We start from the raw sequence: 18142 nt of genomic DNA, 5'->3' as shown, positions 1-18142 counted from the left end.
GCCTTGTTCTAGTGTTTAAGTGATCTATAACTGCATTGACTGTATTACAGTACTTTTAGCAGCATTGTTTCGCACTTCAAGTAGCCCGGATCTGACATCACATGTTTTAATTCAGGTTTGAGTGGAAATACAAATCAAACAGATACAATTTGTGGAATGATTTGAATTATGAATGGTATGTGAAATCCAACTGGGATCACAAGATTTGGCTGAGTCTCTTTTACATTGTGAGAGCTTTGTATTTTGGCGCCCCCCTGTGGCAGAAGATGAACCTAACGCTTGTGAGAACAAGTCAAAAATGCTAAAATCAAGCAGTTGCTGCAGACAGCTGGTTCTCAGAATCATCATGTTTTTATTTGAACTGCACTGAATGCTAAATGTTCACCTTGTACAAGAAACAAATACAAATACTCACACTAAAAACAAAAACATACTGCTGGCTGCCTCTTCTGCTATTGTTGGGACACTATAAGTAGGAGTTTTAGCTATTGCTCTTACAGAGTACAGGATGCCCCAAAGAACCTGGCCTTCAATAGAACAAAGAAAATATAAGAAGGAGAAGAGAGAGGGTGGATCACATAGGACTATGGTTATAGGAACATTTAACTAGGCAATACAAATCTAACAGGACTCTTCAAAACTCTTTAACACCAAAAAACGTGGGATGCGCCTTGTATATAAAAATACCACAATGGGGAGGAGGAGCAGGATGGAGAAAGAGGAGAGAAAATATTCAGACTAACCACATTAGTCTTAACTTTTTTTTCCTCAAAAAGAAAAAAACTCCTGTAAGGGGGGGAAACAATATCTGCAAAAAAGTTTTCCTGAGTCATTAAGAAATGAAGTTTGCTTTAACCCTTTCCTGTACAGGGTGTGAAATGTGCTCAAAGAAGGGAGGAAGTCACAATCGCTAAGACGACAGTCACACTGACACATTGCTGAGTCTTGATACCCTACAAAGAAAAGTAACGCGCTTGGCCGGCAGCTCCCTCCGTTTTCAGCTACAATCAAAAGTGTTTTCTTTAGTGTTGACCACTGACAGCTACAAAATCCTTAAATGCCCTCTAGTGGTGAACATCCATAACTGCACCTGTGATAGCTGTCAAATATTATTGCCAGGAAAGGGTTAAAACTCACTCTTGATTACTATAACTGATAAGCAATCTTTTCCTTTACTTCAATGAATGATAAATATATATAAGTTGATAATCCATTTTTAGTCATTCACATTGATGATAGAAAGAAAAACAAATAATTCTCTTCTGAGGCATAATGAGGGGCCTAAACAACACACTTGTTACATAAGGAGGAGGGGGTTGGAGCTGGAAGGGGGGGATCAGGAGAGGAGGTGGACGTGGGGGTTGGGTGATCAGGTCCAGTAGCACATGATGCCAAAGGTTTTTCTCTTCTTCTTCCATTGGTTTGTTGAGATGTTGGGCCTACATTTCCCATGAGCTCTGAGGTGTACGGGGGCGGTGGGACAGAGTCTCATCGGGTAAATCCCGGAGCACTAAAAACACTGGACTCTGTGTCCACAATCATAGGCATGTCCCGAAGAAAAACAAAAAAAAACATCATCAAAGAGTAAAGTCGGTACTGAACCCAAAGAGACAGAGTAAAAACTAAAATGTTAAAAGTACAAATTCCCCTGGAACACTCCTCTTGTTCCCAGTTGCTGGCTGATTCTTAAACAGGCAGCCGCATTGTGTTGTTTCACTGTCTCTTGGTCCCAGTTGGTCGGTCGCTTTGTGGTTCTGAGTGTCATCAGGTCGGATGAGATGTTGCCGTTTTGTATCCCTTCTGCTGCTATTGCTCGGTGAGGTGCTCTCTGGTCTCGCCGTGTTTGGTGGGCTGGTTGGGCGAAGGGGCCTGGGAGGGGTGTGTACCAGAGGGCAAGGTGTGAGCGATTGGCACCCCACCAGGTACCATGCCCTCTAAAGCCCCTGGGATGCCACCTGGAGCCACTCCAACCACACCCGGCGGGTATCTGCGGGTGGAGTCAAGAGGTTAGTGTCAGACATCTCTACATTAGCATATAAAAGACTTTATGTTATCCAAATGTGTTATATTTGGAGGAAACATCCATCAACCATTGAAGGAAAAGGGGACAGTGCAGTTCAGGGACCCATAAGAAGGAAACCACAAAGCATGACACCATCCACGTCATGCTTACTGGGACACTCAGACCCCACATCCATCTCTACTCTTGTGTTCAGTCAAACAGGTGGGTGCTGGGAGGACTATAGAGGGGGCACACACAGGTGAGAGGGTCTGATCCGGGACCTCCAGCCAGATGCCGTTGGCCCGGATGATTGTATTTACCTGCTCCTGATCTAGGCATTAATTTTGTCTTGGGGGATGCCGGTCGTTACGGCCGGAAGAGTTTGGTTCACTTGGCTGCGTGAAAGAAGCACACGGAGGTGGACATGCTGAAATCAAGATGGCCCAGAATGGGATTTCTTTCTACCGCTACAGAGACGTTAGTGAGGGGAAGGGACTCTAAGATATAGCAGAGAGGTGAGTTCATTCAGTAATAAAACATTTTGGTTATTAATAATATATTAGAAATTAGTTAAATGATGCATCCCTAGCTGCATTTTTAGTTCCTACCTGTAGGCGGCGCCATTGAGCTCAGGGTGAACGCCTGGTTGATCCATAACTGCCCAGGGTGCTGTGGTGACAAAGAACTCCTTGTTGACGCAGTTTCGTAGGCTGTCAGGGATACGGCCTGTCACATCACACACACACACACACACACACGTTGTGTTAGATGCAGTGAAGCACACCAGCATAAATCACACACTAAAAGGCCACAACTTGTTACAGAAGGATGAGCCAGCCACTGCCAAAGTGTTAATGAGTTCAGACCGACAAACATATCAGGCTTGGATACACAAATGCAAATTAAGATCATTTAACAATCTGGATGTTTTCTGGGAGACCAGCCCCCTGGAGCCGCTACGCTCCACGTTTGTTGAGCTAATGATGACATCTATTAGAAGGTCCAGATTTAATAAAGGCTGCCGAGGACCTGTTGAAGTGGAAATTCAACATCTGGAAAGAAAGGTGAGCAACAGGTCACACAGCAGACAGCAGTGAGGTGCAGGGCCGCAGTGAGCTTGACTATAAAGGAGGTATGAAAATGGATGACAAAAGTGTGTGACTTCTTACCGGTGATGGCTCTTCGGATCTCGGTGGCAGCCGCCTCCCTCATCTCCAGAGAGGCCTGCTCACTGTACCAGGCTGTGTGTGGTGTGCAGATCAGGTTGGGAGCATCTTTCAGAGGGCCCTGAGCAAAACTATAACACACACAGGAAAACAGCAAAATAAACAGAGAGTGTATGAGTTTCCTTCCATGATGGCACAGCCGACAAATGATTATTTTCATTAGATATTTGTTTACAATATGGCTGTAGGGATAAAATGTCAGATCCTGTTATTCACACAGCACCACCATCGTCTTCCTGCTGGACCGATACTTCCTTTCTCTCTTTCCTCTCCTGTGGCTCACAAAAAACAGCGTCCTCCTCCCCCTCTATGCTTGTAACACCTCACTTGTTTCTGTGTGCATGTGTGTTTGGTGTGCAGCGCCCTGAATCGGTGTCGTGTCGTGAGCGACGCAGGGCCAAAAAGTTATGAAACACTCCCCTGTCGACATATTGGGTTAGCGGACCATGAGTTCCAGATTCAGCGGGTCTCCTCAAAGCAGCCAGTCAGCTGAGCAGCCAGCCAGAAATAAGCAGCCTCCAAACTCCCCAAACTGGCCTTGATGCGTGAACAACACATCAGCACCATTTACCCTCTGAGATGAGGAACATGGTTTCTTAGAGATGCGTGTCGAGCGGTTTGTATTCTGGTGATGGCTGGACTGGGAATAGGGCTGAGATACAGTGATGCATCTTTTTTCCCTGAACTCAAGGTGAAGCCTGTCTAAATTGTGTGTGTGTACCTGAAGGGCTCGGTCTCGTGTACATCCAGGGCTGCGCCGCGTATCCTGCCCTCCTTCAGCGCCTGGGCCAGAGCCTTCTCCTCCACCAGGCCTCCCCGTGCAGTGTTGACCAGGAACGCGCCCTGACGCATCTGCAATCACACAAAAATACAAAATATCAAAATAATCTGGGATCAATCTGGGTTGCATTAAAAACACATCAGAACATTAAAAAACTGATGTTCTTTGTTGCACCTGACACCTGAAAGAAAAATCTGTCAGATGGGGATAGAGAGCTGTCTTTATCTGAAAACCCGGAGATGAAGTAAAGGATGAGCTCTGAGATGAAGCAGCGCCACCACCTCTTTCTGTTTGTGTTTAAAAAAAGGCACAACAAAAAGTGTAAGAGGGAGGAAGGAGGAAAAAAAAATCAAATGAATATGCTCAGAAGAAAGTAATCCCTTAATCTTGACAAAAGCTGAAATCCAGGGGCATGAAAAGCCTTTACACTGGCAGGCAGTCTTTTATTAGGCCTTGGTGGTTTTGACATGCAGAAAAAAAAACACATTTCCACTTTAGAAGCCAGAATTTTGGTGAAGGAGAGAAAAGTGTTTTTTTTTCATAGCAGCACTTAAGAGGCAGCTTTGGAAAAGACACAGAGTTAACTAGGTTAGGCTATTACCATACACCCACTTCATCTCAGCGCTAAAAGAAGCCGTGAGGAGCAACACGCAGCGTTATTGACAGAAGGGAGATGGATCCTTCAGCCTGTGCAGTTCCTCGGCCTCCCTGCAGGTGTCACCACAGGCAGCGCCTGGCAGCGCAGCTATTGACTCAGAGAACAGCACATTTCCCCTCACAGCGCTCTCAGCCCCCCGCTGCGCAGCCTAGTCGATATATTTGCTGTAGCCGTGGGCTGGCGCTAATTGCATTTGACAGAGCAAAGGAATGAATTTGTGTCCAGCTTTGGTGGAGCTTAAGATAAAGAGCAGGGAATATGCAGGCAGGAAGGCTGCTGCTGTTTCTAGTCCTTTCTCCCAGCTTTAAAGCTCTTTAGGTTGACAGAGTAATAATACACCAGCAGCTCTGCTTGTCTACCTGCTAGATAGCAGTGCATTAAGCTCAGGTCAGGTCACAGCTGTTCAGTGTGATGTTCAGCCCTGTCTGTGTGACTGCGCCTGTGCGTTACCTGTTTGATGGTGAAGTCGTTGATGAGGTGGTGGTTGTGTTCGTTCAGGTTGCAGTGCAGGGACACGCAGTCGCTCTGGTACAGCAGGTCCTGCAGGGTGTAGACACGCTGGACGCCCAGCGAGCGCTCAAGGCCGTCCTGCAGGTACGGGTCGTAGAAGATGACGTTGAAGCCGAAAGCCTTGGCCCGCACCGCTACGGCCTGGCCCGAACGCCCTGAGGACACACAGACAGACCAGGCTCACTGACAGACACATGAGCAGAGGACACTTCAAGCACGGAATCTCAGCCTGGATGAGTCAAATGTACTCTTTGCTCAGTTTTACTGCTAAAAGGTGTTCGTTGAATTATAATATATAAATTGTTTATTTTCAATGACAACTGATGGTGTTTGTTAGAGTAACCACTTCGAGGGCAACTGAAACACACTCAGTAAACATGCACAAGGCCTCCTCATGCACGTAAAAGCTTCACTAAAAATATTTTCCAATTTTCTCAATGTATATATTTTTAAATCTACTTTATTTTACGTCTTTAGTTAACTATAGTTTGATTTGACGGCACAAAGACCAGAAATAAAAAATCATCCTGGAATGAATGTCACAAAAAATGACTGTACATTATTTGTACAGTTCTATTAATGTATTGATGCGATCTGCTTCATCCATCCTCCATTTATTGATGTTACGATGCATGAATTCTCTGAGAGAACAATGTGAGCTAACTTGTCTGAGACCGTGAATGAGAAGCTGAGTGCAGTGTATCAGTCTCTCCCTCCGTCTCTCACAGACATTTGTTGTGTGGGATGTGCGTCTCCACTCTGTTGGCTGGAGACAGCAGCAGCAGCAGCAGAGGAAAAGAGAGTAATGGAGAGTTGGATGTTGTTGCTCGTGAAAAGGATCGATGCGGACCTTTACAGTCTCAAGGTCCTCTCTTTGTGATGGAGCATTTACGTCCTGCTCTGGGGCTCCACAGCAGAGGAGAATCATTTTTTTCTCTTTCAGTTTCGGCCAATAACAAACAGCAGGTTAAAGACTCTGTTACAGCTGCTGTGGGCCTCCTTTTTTAATCCAAATTATGTTCATGTTTTTATTTACATTTCTGATTACAGTACAAACCTCTGCCATACATTTGATCAATTTTCTGACTGGTCTCAAGTGCAGGTTGACAGAGCAATACGACAGAAGCAGCAGCAGCAGAGTTTTTTTTAGTCAGTTTGAAACACAGCAGGTCGTCTAGCGGCTGCAGCACAATCTGATTTAACCAGAGCTTTTGGGGCTTCGGGTGTCAAAACAGTGATCGCTGCTTTTTTTCTGCAACAATTTTCTGCCTGTGTGAGTGTTAGAAAATGACTGCAAAAGTAGCAGGTTTGCAGAATAACTGCATCTCTTTACATGATGATTTGTATTGTTTTTGAAACCTGTAATTTAATGGAAAAATTTGCGAAAAATGCAAATAATGCTGCAATCGTGACAAAGCACAACATTATACTTCAGTCCGTGTTAATGCTACAGCCTGTGATAATTATCTACAGTAATTACATGTCACAATGAGAGACTCCTTTACATGCATAGTCATTTGATCCACTGTTAATACAAAACTATTGATTGTTGGTGGCTTGGATGGCTCTTTTTTCCCATAATCCCAAATCAATTTGTCCAGATCAAGAAAGGAGCAGACAAGCACAAACTCATCTGGGAGCAGCATTTCACAGAATTTAAGAAACAAATGAATTCAATGTTTAGCATGAAGAGTTTGGCTGGTGTGTGAAGTGCTCCAGAGTCCAAACACACTGGCTGTATGTGCGAAGTCCTACAAACACCAGGAGGCCTTTTACCATCCCCAACCTCTTGCTGACAATGGACATTGTGTTGGAGGCGGCTGAGCCTGGAGGTGGGAGGATTGGGTGAGATTGGGGGAAACATTTTTCTTGCCAGGACCTGCTGTTTGTGCACAGTAAGTCTCAGCAGCTGTCTGGGACCGGTAGTGTGTTTATGTGTGTGTGTGGACACAGAGATAAGGTGGCACTCTGGAAAGGCTTGTGAGAAGACAGAGCATCTGTCAGCCCTGGTGATGTTGAGACAGGGGCAGAATGACGCACACAATCAGCAGTAAAACAGGTGCAGGGAGGGACTGTAACACACACACACACACACACACAGGCAGGCAGACTCTGGTACTGCCATGAGGCCTGATTATGGCAGGGCAAGATGTCGAGGGAGCACAGAAGAAGAAGGAGAAGAAGAGAGAAAAACAGAGATATAATGGTGAGCATTAGAGCAGTGGGATGAGAGAACAGCGTGGCAGAGGAAGGAAGTCAGCCCGGAGGGAGCCGAAACAGACAACCTTGAGATAATCTGTGGGCCGGGCAGAGGGAGAAAAATAACCTTATCAGAGCAGGAAAACAGAAGGCACACTGAGAGGATATGAAAACAGGAGGGAGCGGATAAAAAGCACACCCCAAGAGCTGCAACACAAGGAGATACTCACCGAAACCGATGAGGCCCAGGGTCTCGCCACGGATGCGGGCGGCACCGGATGCCACCTCCCGGATTTGCTCCACGCTCTGGACCCGCGTGCCCTCCCGGAGAGCCTGGTAGAGCCAGGTGTTCCGCCGGTACAGGTTGAGGATATGGCACAGGGTGGAGTCAGCAGTCTCCTCCACAGCTGCAGAGGGAATGTTGCACACAGCAATGCCTGAAAAGACAACACACAGAAGATTTGTCACATGATGATACATCACTTCAAATCTTAATAATAATATATCTAGTGTGGATAGATGTGTAGACTAGAAAGTAAGACTTTCTGTTAAGTTGTCATACAGCTGAATGTTCATCTTTTTTTTTGCCTTCAGGCAATTTATACCCACTGACCCTCATGGCATTACCTTCTAACAACACAGATTTCTTCTCTAACACTTAAGCACTTCTGACTGCCCTCGCTCTCCTCTAATGTCCTCATCCCACACTGTATCTCAGACTAACAGCACCGGCGTCTCTGGGCAGCAAAAAATAGCCGGAGCCTGCTCGATCAATGGCCCCTTTTCTTCTACCCGAGAACAGCCGTCATATCAGCGCCGCCTTCTCCAGGCACGATAGCTTTTGACTCCTGTGCTGCAAAGGCACTGTGCCTCCGGTGAGTGGGTGGCAGTTAGACACAGTATCTCGTATTGGCAGGCAAATGGCAGCTTTGTCAGCTGTAAGAGCTGTTTGAGCCACCAGCCTGCTGATAGAAGCCTGGGTGGTAGTTCAGAGAGAAAGCTGAACTCTCTCCGTCTCTTTGAACATTCTGCCTCACAGTGGGATGCCCATACTTCATCTGCCTATTTAATGCAGGCTTTGATTCTAAAAATCCATACAGTAAAAACAAGGAAACAGCAAACATGTCAACTGTATTATATTCTGAAACAATTGTCCCAATGTGCTGACACGGTGATGTGTTTAAGTATTGCCTGAAAATTCTCTTAAAAATGTGACTTCTGGTGCCTGAGGTGTTGTAACACACTGCTCCCTGCGAAGAAATCAATATAACACTGAATAAGGTATTTCAGGTAGGCAGAAATTGCCATGTTTGGTCAAGAAGGTTGAGCTGGATATATATATATATATATATATATATATATATATATATATATATATATATATATATATATATATATATATAGCTGTTCTGAAAGACTGGTAGGTACAGACTTAGATTGTGAGCTTCCTGCCTATGTAACACTCCTGTCCACAACCAGCTCCACCTCTTTGCCTGCATTTGTATTAACCAGGAGTTTAGACAGACTCAGACACTGCCAACACATTGAAGGTCCCACACAGACTCAGAACAGCTCCTTAGGAAAAAGTGATGTTCTAAAATGTTTGTTCATATTTGTTAGTCTATGCTTTCTTCTGACACCCAAGTGCACTTTCCACTCTCCAAATATCTGCTCAGCCAAAGATCTTGCCAGAAATGAAACGTTAATCTCTCTAAACACCATAAACAGGCACAGACAAAAATACAATGTAACATGATTAAGTATTGAATGTGTGCAGAGTGCGTACCCAGCTCCCCTGCAGCCTTGATGTCGATGTTGTCATAGCCGCTGCCGATGCGAATGATGATGCGCAAAGCCTTAAACTTTTCCAAGTCCTCTCTGGTCAAGGTGATGGTGTGGTACATCATGGCTCCCACTGCCTCATTCAGCACCTGCAGACAAACACACACACACACAAGTGTCTGTCTTTTGTCCATTCATTCATATATTTTTTTTTTTACTTGGAGCCCTGCAACATATGACTAATAGTCCATTTAAGGTTCATAAAGAACCCATGATAATCACAAGATCACATTCCTTCCAGAGGAGTCATGAAAATCACATGTCTTTGGACACATTATAGATTTTAGAGTGGAACTGCAGGGGTCACATGGCCACCAGCAGCATTGACACTGTCCAATTTACAGACCTGCACTGGAAGTGGTAACAAGCCACTGTATTGTCTTGCACAAAGTTGCACGATCATCACAATTACACTCAGACCTCGAGGGTGTTCACGGACAAAAGGATCTGGGCCATTGACTGAACAGAGTGGTCAATGCAGCCACTGACTGCAGGAACAACCTCATGATAGCAGGTCAAACCAATAGAGATGTACTCGGGTGACCTTTTAAAACATTCACAGTTAAAATTAAAATAGTTTCGAGTGACAGCAATCAGGAAACTTACTTGTTGTGGTGTACCATGATCATTTAAACACCCTCTTGAGAAAAACTTTTGATGTCAAGCTGTGCAAATCCATTAATTTTAGCATGCTAACCCGCTAGAGTTGGGCCACACAACTGACATTGAGTAATCTTTAACTTATAGGTTGAACTAAATAATTACAAAAAAATAACCAAACACAAGCTGGGGAGAAACAACAGAGAACGGAGCAACTTTTTCTTCTTTATTTTTTTTTGTGAATATATGACCACATGGTGGCGCTTTGTGTGTCCCTTCAGGTGTGCTGTCACTGTGAAACACTGCTGCTCTGCCACTTAACACGTACAAGGTGACCTGGCCTGTGATTCAGTCTGATGTGGATCTGAACTATTCCCTCTCAGTATCTGCCACAGCCCGTCAGCGGCTAAATAACAGCTCCACATCCACCTCCAGCCAAACTGCATTAGCTTTCCTGTGATTAGTAGATTAGCTCTGAATTTCCATACAGCTTTTATTAGAGCCGTGTCCCGAGCAGGCCTTCCAGACACCAGTTCAAGGTTAAAACACTCTTTGCACACAAGCACAAGCGATCAGGAAAAAACACAATATTCTCCCTCTGCACTGAGCCTGAGGAGAAGGAGGCTTTCGTTGAGGGGGAATTCACAATGAATGGATGATATTTTAATGGAAACTCTGACCTAAACTACAGACCTAAACTACAGCCCCCTCTCTACTGTAACCAAAGCTTTGTTGCTTTTAGCGTCATTGCTTATTAAGCCTGGATGTTCCTCGCAGGGCAGCAAGGCCTCCCTGTTTGGCCTGCATGAGCGTATCTCAAGTTCTGGTGCACATACTCCACTGTATGTGTGTAGGCAGCAATGCTATTGGCACACAGATGAAGAGTCACTGTAGCTAATTACACCTGGTGTTTAGCATCTCAATCCATACCAAAAGCTATTTGGATCAAACAGAAAGGCTTCTACCTTGAAACTTTAAAGTTCAAACAGAACATGAACCTTGCGCTCCTGGAAAGCCAGCTGTGTTAAACCCATTCTTCCAATACAAACTCCTTCAGGAAGGTAAGAGCAACACTCTGCAGCTCTGGTCATAAAAAGTCTAGCAGCTGCTGTGTGAAGAAAACTGAGGATTTTTATCATCAAATATTCATTTAAATCAAAAAGCGGTTACTGGCTGAAGACTGCTCATTTTAGAACTAAATTTAAATACATGATTTGCTTACATTAGCAGTCTATAGTTGCAGCCTTGAGCTTAACACAACTATTGGATGAATAGCATCAGGCTGTGTACAGTGTTGTAACAGGGCCAATATTGACTCTGTGCCATATGGGCTATCATCCAACTTTTACAAGCCACACGTGACTGTGAGGTGCAGCGGCTGTGACGAGGGATCATCGACCTTGGATGATGATGATGTTGGAGCGCAGGTGCTGCGTGCAGAATATGGTCTCATTGAAGTGACATTGTAACTTGATCTTGATCAGTATTTGCCCTCTGTGTATTTTATCACATCTCTATCACCCTGGGAATAAGGGATTACCGTGTAGGAGACCTGACATGACCTTAGGCTGCTTTTACCCTTGGACAGTGTTTCCCATGAGTTTTGGTATTGTCTGGTGTGTATAGAGGGGTGTGTGGCAGCTGGCATCTGCCCTGACAACATCATACTGAGACTCCAGGAGTTATCAACACTGCATCTCTACAGAAAAAAAGAGATTGGACATTTTCAATCTATACCGCCCCTCTGGGTATCTAGACTGCAAGTTATTACTGTGAACTGCTGAATATGCTGGCGAGGTGAACATTACAATCATGTTTTCCCTGATAAGGCAGTGTTAAAACAAACAAAAAGCTACCCGCTCCCCTCCTCTCCCCATCGCCCAAGGTCTTTGATTGAATTGATCTCTATGCAAATGCCTCTTTTTTAATATGTCCCATTTTCATAAAAACAGCGAAGGGAAAGATGTAGTGGCTTTCACTCTGTCTGTAGACAGAGAGATAGCACTTGGGTGATACCCATCTCTGTGCCCATATATTGTTTTGCAGCCACAGCGCTGCATAAAAAGCAATAAAGAGCCTCTACAAGCTAATGTAATTACACCGCATCCCGCCATACAAGACTTTCTATTAGTACAATGGCACCGATATAGGCATCATGCTCTGTGCCACAAAGCGACATTAAATCATAATGAAGGCACTATATTTTAACTGGCATGTGTGCATGGGGTCAGTATAACGCATTTCACATATGAGCACTGCGATTGAAAAAGAAGCAAGATGTGAGTGAGTAAGTGGCAGGTTCCGTTTCTCCATCAGCTCCTCTGATGAAGAAGAAACTGTGTGTGTCTTTTTTACCTTCTCGTGGATTTCCTGTGTGGACTGGGCATCGCAGAAGGCAACGGTTGCTAAATCTTTCAGGATGGGCATCTCCACGGTGCAATCACGACCGTCCAAAAGCGCCACCAGGGGGCGCGGGTGCATTGGCCCGTTCATGATTTGGGGCCGAATACCTGGAGGGACAAAAAGAAGAGAAATTTATTTTAGGAGGACCAAAGCCTCAAAAGAGAACGGTTGGTGTAGTCTGACAGTTTATCCTGAAACAACATAAAGGGTTAAACATGTCCTCGACTGAGTGATGTGCTAGTGCTCATGGCTCTGAGATTCTCCTAGAAACTCAGTGAACGAAAGCGGCATGCATTTTGGCATGTCCGGCCATCACGGGTCTGTCTTTCCCACAGCCAATGGTTGAGCACAATGGTCACCTTTCCTGTGACTCTAATGGTGCCACAACAGGAATGCTAGTTGATATAATAGCTGCCTGGAGATAAGTATATCATCTTTCTTTGTTTTGTCAGTTTCTTTGTTTTGTTTTGATCAACATATTGTTTTTAATTACTTTAAAATGAATGAAAAAATTTCAATCAATCAATATTTATGTCACTGAAACATCTTGAGCTAAAGATAGAACACTTTTAAGGTTGCTTTATGATATGTAAAACATTTACAGAAACAGAAGCAAATGCAAACATATACTGCAAAACCACCCACATTGCAGTGTGCAAAATTTCACAATGCAACATTAAAATTTACAACAGTCAAGTTCCACTCTGCTGCCAGGATTGGATTTATCCCCTGCTGTGTGTGTGAGCATGCACGTGTGCACCTATGTGTGCAAATGAGCTGATCAGGATATAACAGGAAGCATGGCTTCTCCGAACTAACAAGCATTGTTCAAATAATCAATGCAACTTCTCAGGACTGGATTAGACCACCGCCTCTCTTACAGCACACACCAATGTATGGATACACGACTGTACTACTGTATATCCCATCATACTCCATCATATAAATTTTCCCTTGTGTGTCTGTAACAACTGCACACTGACACACACTTTGTACTCATTTCTCAGTTCAAAGGATCCTACATCTGTCTCAGTCTGAGTAGAACCAGCAGCTGTGAAAGAAGGGGAAAAAAGACAAACACTGTGAGCTACACCTTTAGAAATGAGTTTCACTGCTGCCCTGCCTCAAAAGAGCAATGCATCATTGAAACAGAGAGTGTTAGAGAAAACCCTACAACCCTGAAACAAACCCACAGCCAACTCACATCTGCACTTCAGTGCACTTGACGAAGAGTGTGTCGCCATTCTGGTTCTGTCTCCTCTCTCACTTAAAGTGAAGAGAGGCAATAAGAGCAGAGCTCCCCGAGCAGCCCGACCTTCTCACACATCCCACTGAAGAAGACGTGTTGCACTGAGATGACAATTTACCAGGCCAGCTTCATATAATGTTAACAAGTAAGAAGCATCAATATTCATGTTGCATCAGAGCGGGCATGCAGATGGATGGAGAGGGACTGTACAGGCCATTTTAACTCGGCATCGATGGATCGGTTTAAGCCAACACAAACAGGTCAAGAGTCAGTCTTACAACAGCAAGATCCCCTGTGGACATGTGACTTCATGACATCACTGGTCTTATCTAGTGTTTTGCTGCTCTCCTGCCAAGATCTGTATCTGGATGCTTGCGTGTTGACCTCACTGCATGCATGTGCTCTTAATGTTATCCTGAAGATTACAGTGACATCAGACTCCATGGTCGTGATAAGGACCGGGGTGGAGAAAGGGAAAGTATAGAAGAGGTGAAGGAAGAGCTCATTGAGGCCAGTGGTCTTTGGGATTACAGAAGCAGAGGAGGCTAATTAGGGCAGATAAAGGTGAGATTAGAAGATTTAGGATGTTGAGTTGTGTGTGGCCAGAGTGAGAAAACAAACAGGTAGGAGGAGGCAAGAAGGAAAAAGGACAGAGATGAGCAGAATTAAAATAAAAAAAACGAGCATGCATGACAACAGGCTAAACAGTCTGTTAGCCTAAAGAGATCCCAGGAGACGTATCAGAGAAGGAGAGGATGATGAAAGAAGAAAGAGGCAGCGAGCAGTCCAGCAGCATAGCCTCTTAGGGCAGGGGGAGGATCGTAGTGGAGGTGTCGTCTCCCTGTGCCTTCCGCCTGTTGTCATGGTGATCACTTAACAGGCTTTGGCTGCCAGTTTTAATGCACTTTATTTTTGGCAGCACTGGCATCTGCGCCGAGAGTTGAGGTCGAAGGCGCAAACATCCGTATCCTCCACACACTCGCGGTGCAGAGGGCGCAGGAGATGTTTTTTTCCCCACTGACACTCAGACAGCTGCCCCTTCCTCCTCGATACCAAGAGCCCACCATCAAACACAACTCATTTCTACCTACTTATCAGACTCCTTGCTCAAGACAGGTGACATAATGGTGGGAAAGGTGAGGCGTGGCTGTCTGTGGTGCGCCTGCAAGTGACAGCTCGTTGAATATTAATGGAGGCAAGACTGGGCACAGCATTGGACGACACCATTAAAGGAAACATGAAAGTGTCCAACAGAATTAAACACACTGAACTCATTCGCCGATCAATTAGTCAAAATAGAAATCTCTTGAGCCTTGATTCATGGTAATGGGTATTATTGATACATTTATGGCCTAAGGTAGAAGTTGATGGATTATACGTCTCTCCGAGTGATTATGCAGTAAATTAATAACCTTCGTAGTATTTCTATTTTGGGGCCACACTATCTGAGAGTCCATGGCTGCCAAGTGAATTTTAACTCATCCACCATCTGCCTTATTTGTCTGATTTGGCATGAATAGGATGTGTGGTTGCCATTTTGACAGTGATCACTGCTGCTGAATTTTTTGAGGTCCCAAGATGTTTACCAAAAAAACGTCTAACTTCTGGCCACTAGGGGTCAGATTCTCTTTTCTAGCATACATATTAGCATTTAACTAGCATTCATTTTTGGTATTTATTTGCTTTCCTAAACATGCAGCCACTAACACTGACCCCCTTTGTATATGAGCAGTAAAATCAAAACAACAGGCTGAAATAGGTAAAAAAAAATATCTTAGGCATCACTGCTGCAGAGCTGATTGATTTCACATCACACAGTGAATTGAATCAAAGGTAAATAAAAAGTATTGATTAAGGACTCTCGGAGAAAAGAGCCATAACCTTCCGCCTGCCTCATCTAACCAGTGGATACTTGTATCTAACCATAACAGACAGCAGTGGGTGTGCAGGTGAGAGAAGCTGCAGATGAACAAGTATTTGGGGAGAAGAGCGGTTGGCAGGCTGCATCAAACCCTCAGGCAGAAGTTAGATAGGCTGAACTCCATGAATCATCCGCTGGGTTTCTCAGTGTCTTCCTGACCTTTCAGTCTCTTACTCTTTAAATCTCCCTTTTGCCGACTTTCTCTGTTACATTTCATTGCATCGTCTGCAGTGTTGTATTTTCACCGATCACTCTCCGCCACATGATACCATCTTCTGACAGCTCGTCATGTGTATCTATGTTTGCTCATTGTGTATCTGATTCTCTTTCCATTATCTCGCTTTTCACGTAAATTTCTCTCCGACCTCTGCTATCGGTCCTGAGCTGTCTTTTAGTAATCACCGCCCCTCCTCATTCTTTCACCTCGCCTGTCAGTCCTTCTCTTCCTTTTCTATCATTTTCTTTCCTTCCCTGTCACTCTGTCTTTCTATGAGCTGAGCGTGTATATTTGTGTGTGTGTCTGCCTGTGTGACAGATTGATTCTCACTCTGCTGATTTTGATGGAGAGGAGATGATGTATGCGGGCAGGGGAGCAGGGAGGTGACAGGCAACACTCCCCTTGTGGTAAACTGACAGCATGTACATCAAACCAGTCTCAACCAGAACCACTGGGTCTGTCAGCCACACAATACCACCCCACCCTGATTCTGATAAGTGATGCATTCATGACACCCTTATCAGCACCTTTCCTCTCAGCAGTGATACTTGACAGCATGGCTGTTGCTTGTGCATCCAGATTAGTCTGTTTGAATGTATGTAAAGAAGGCTGTGTGTTGCATTACAAAAATTACAACAGCGCTTTTAAAATGCATTAAAATTGTCAGTTGCCCTGCACATCCTAAAGACTATCCCAAAGACCCCTTACAGAGAGAGGCTGACCTGTGACCTCCACTTTTCCCCCAAAATTACAAAAAAATCCCTACAATCAGCACACACTACAACTACACTAAATCATCTGGTTGGCATTTCTGAGACTGTGACAATCATATTTTGTTGTTATGTGGTCTCCCCCAAGGATTTGTGCTTACTTTTTCACTCAACCACCTTTTTAACAGCCATTACATCACTATATTTCATACTGAAGCAGGTTTGACAACATGTTGAAATGGATCTAATCTGTATTAACTGAAAATGTTAAGTTTTTAAGGTAAAATCCTGAAATGATAAAACATAAAAAAGACATCTTTGTTTTACTTAGTCTTGAGATAGTTACAGCTCCATCGAGATCAATGGGAACAAGCTGTAACCTCTGCTGTGACGAGCGCTTTCTCTTATTTTAACAGCACTGCAACACCTTGTGAGAATCAACGTGCAGGACGAAGTGGGGATTTTCAGCAGGTCTGCCATGTTCTCCATAGGTTCCTGGTTTAAGCAGTGGTTTACCATTACCTCACCACAAAACTACTGCAGACTCAAACTATTCATGACATGAATGGCACAGAGGCAAGGAGGACTTGCATCAAATGTACTCGCTGAGGGCAGGGGGGCTGTGCAGTGTTAGGGGTCATGTCAGAACCACAGGAGGGGGAGTGCTCTTAATTTCACTGCGCTGCTAATTAATCCCTCTCATTTCCTTTCTGTTCTGTTCTCGCTTCCTCTGCTTGCTGCTAAACTGTTGCCAGGCTGCAAATGTGTCTGTGTGCGCGTGTGTGTAAGAGATGTGAGATGATTTGGGACGAGTTAATTTTCACAGAGGGAGGCAGCTGCTGCTGTAGGTTTACCTGCCAAAGGAATAAATGCATGTAACACACACACACACACACCCGCCTGCTGTCAAGTTTAGGGCTGCAACTAATGATTTTCTTCACTGGTGATTAATCTTCAAATTATTTTTTTTACCATCCTAATTAATTAATTGCATGTCAAAAATAGTGACAATGCAACCGTTCGACAATTCAAGTAAGCAGAGAGCGCAGAGATGTGTGCTTATTTAATTTGACCAATAATCCAAAACCAATTTAAAGCGATGTGAGATAAATTATTTTCTACTAATTAACTGATTCATTGGATAATTGTTCTGCGGTTGTCAGAGGCAGCCACAACCCACTAATCTTACTGCACATGTTGCTAATAATTTATATAATTCTGTATATATTTATACTAGCACAGTTAAATAAGTCTGACTCTTGTAAGAGAGCCAAAGCACAAAATTTCTGATGTAATTTTCAAGCAAAATTAGATTTATCATATGGGTTTTTACGATGAGGAAAATGGGCTTTGGAAATATTTTTTAAAAGGCATCCACTGCTGCTAGATATTATGTTATTAAAATCTTTTCACATCCCTTGTAATAATATGTGGTGAGCTCATTTAGCAGTCTAAAAACAGAACATTTTTCTCAATTAAAATGCACACCAGTTGTTAAAAATGAAAACTGGGTCAAATTATTTTGGAAATCTAGGCCTCTGGTGAGAAAAGCTTAAATGATGTAGATTACTAGAATTTATAAGATCAGATTGTTCACTCTTTTTCCATCAGTGCTTATAATTCTAATCATTCCTGTAGACAAATACTTGTGGAAGCCGAACTCGGCTCAGGCTGGAGGCTACGGCTCTCAAGCCAGCAACACTTAGTCAGAGTCTGGCAGCAAGGACGTAGCAGAGCGCACTGGGAGATGAGGCCAGAGTTTCCATTATGTGGTCGAAGGGAGCTGGGAGTCTCTTCCTACCACTGGCCTCTCTGCTGCTGCTG

General features: G+C 44.1%; 1 protein-coding gene across 5 annotated transcripts in view; it reads right to left on the bottom strand.

The window, feature by feature from the left end:
- Positions 1-332: 332 nt before the first annotated feature.
- Positions 333-18142, bottom strand: part of ctbp2l (C-terminal binding protein 2, like) — a 79107-nt gene continuing 61297 nt past the window's right edge. For 4 of the 5 annotated variants that reach the window (XM_028430331.1, XM_028430332.1, XM_028430330.1 and 1 more), the window contains 8 exons: positions 12174-12328; positions 9163-9307; positions 7607-7813; positions 5118-5332; positions 3950-4080; positions 3172-3299; positions 2611-2728; positions 333-1987 (listed from right to left, as the gene is read on the bottom strand). In XM_028430331.1, the coding sequence (XP_028286132.1) occupies positions 1807-1987; positions 2611-2728; positions 3172-3299; positions 3950-4080; positions 5118-5332; positions 7607-7813; positions 9163-9307; positions 12174-12328 (1280 nt within the window). In that variant the 3' untranslated portion in view covers positions 333-1806. Of the gene's footprint in view, positions 1988-2322; positions 2398-2610; positions 2729-3171; positions 3300-3949; positions 4081-5117; positions 5333-7606; positions 7814-9162; positions 9308-12173; positions 12329-18142 lie in introns of all 5 variants that reach the window. The other variant, XM_028430335.1, reaches the window with a different exon arrangement.

The sequence above is a fragment of the Parambassis ranga genome, chromosome 19 (assembly GCF_900634625.1).
Source record: "Parambassis ranga chromosome 19, fParRan2.1, whole genome shotgun sequence".
Lineage (NCBI taxonomy): Eukaryota > Metazoa > Chordata > Actinopteri > Ambassidae > Parambassis > Parambassis ranga.
This window is presented reverse-complemented; position numbering and strand designations above follow the sequence as displayed.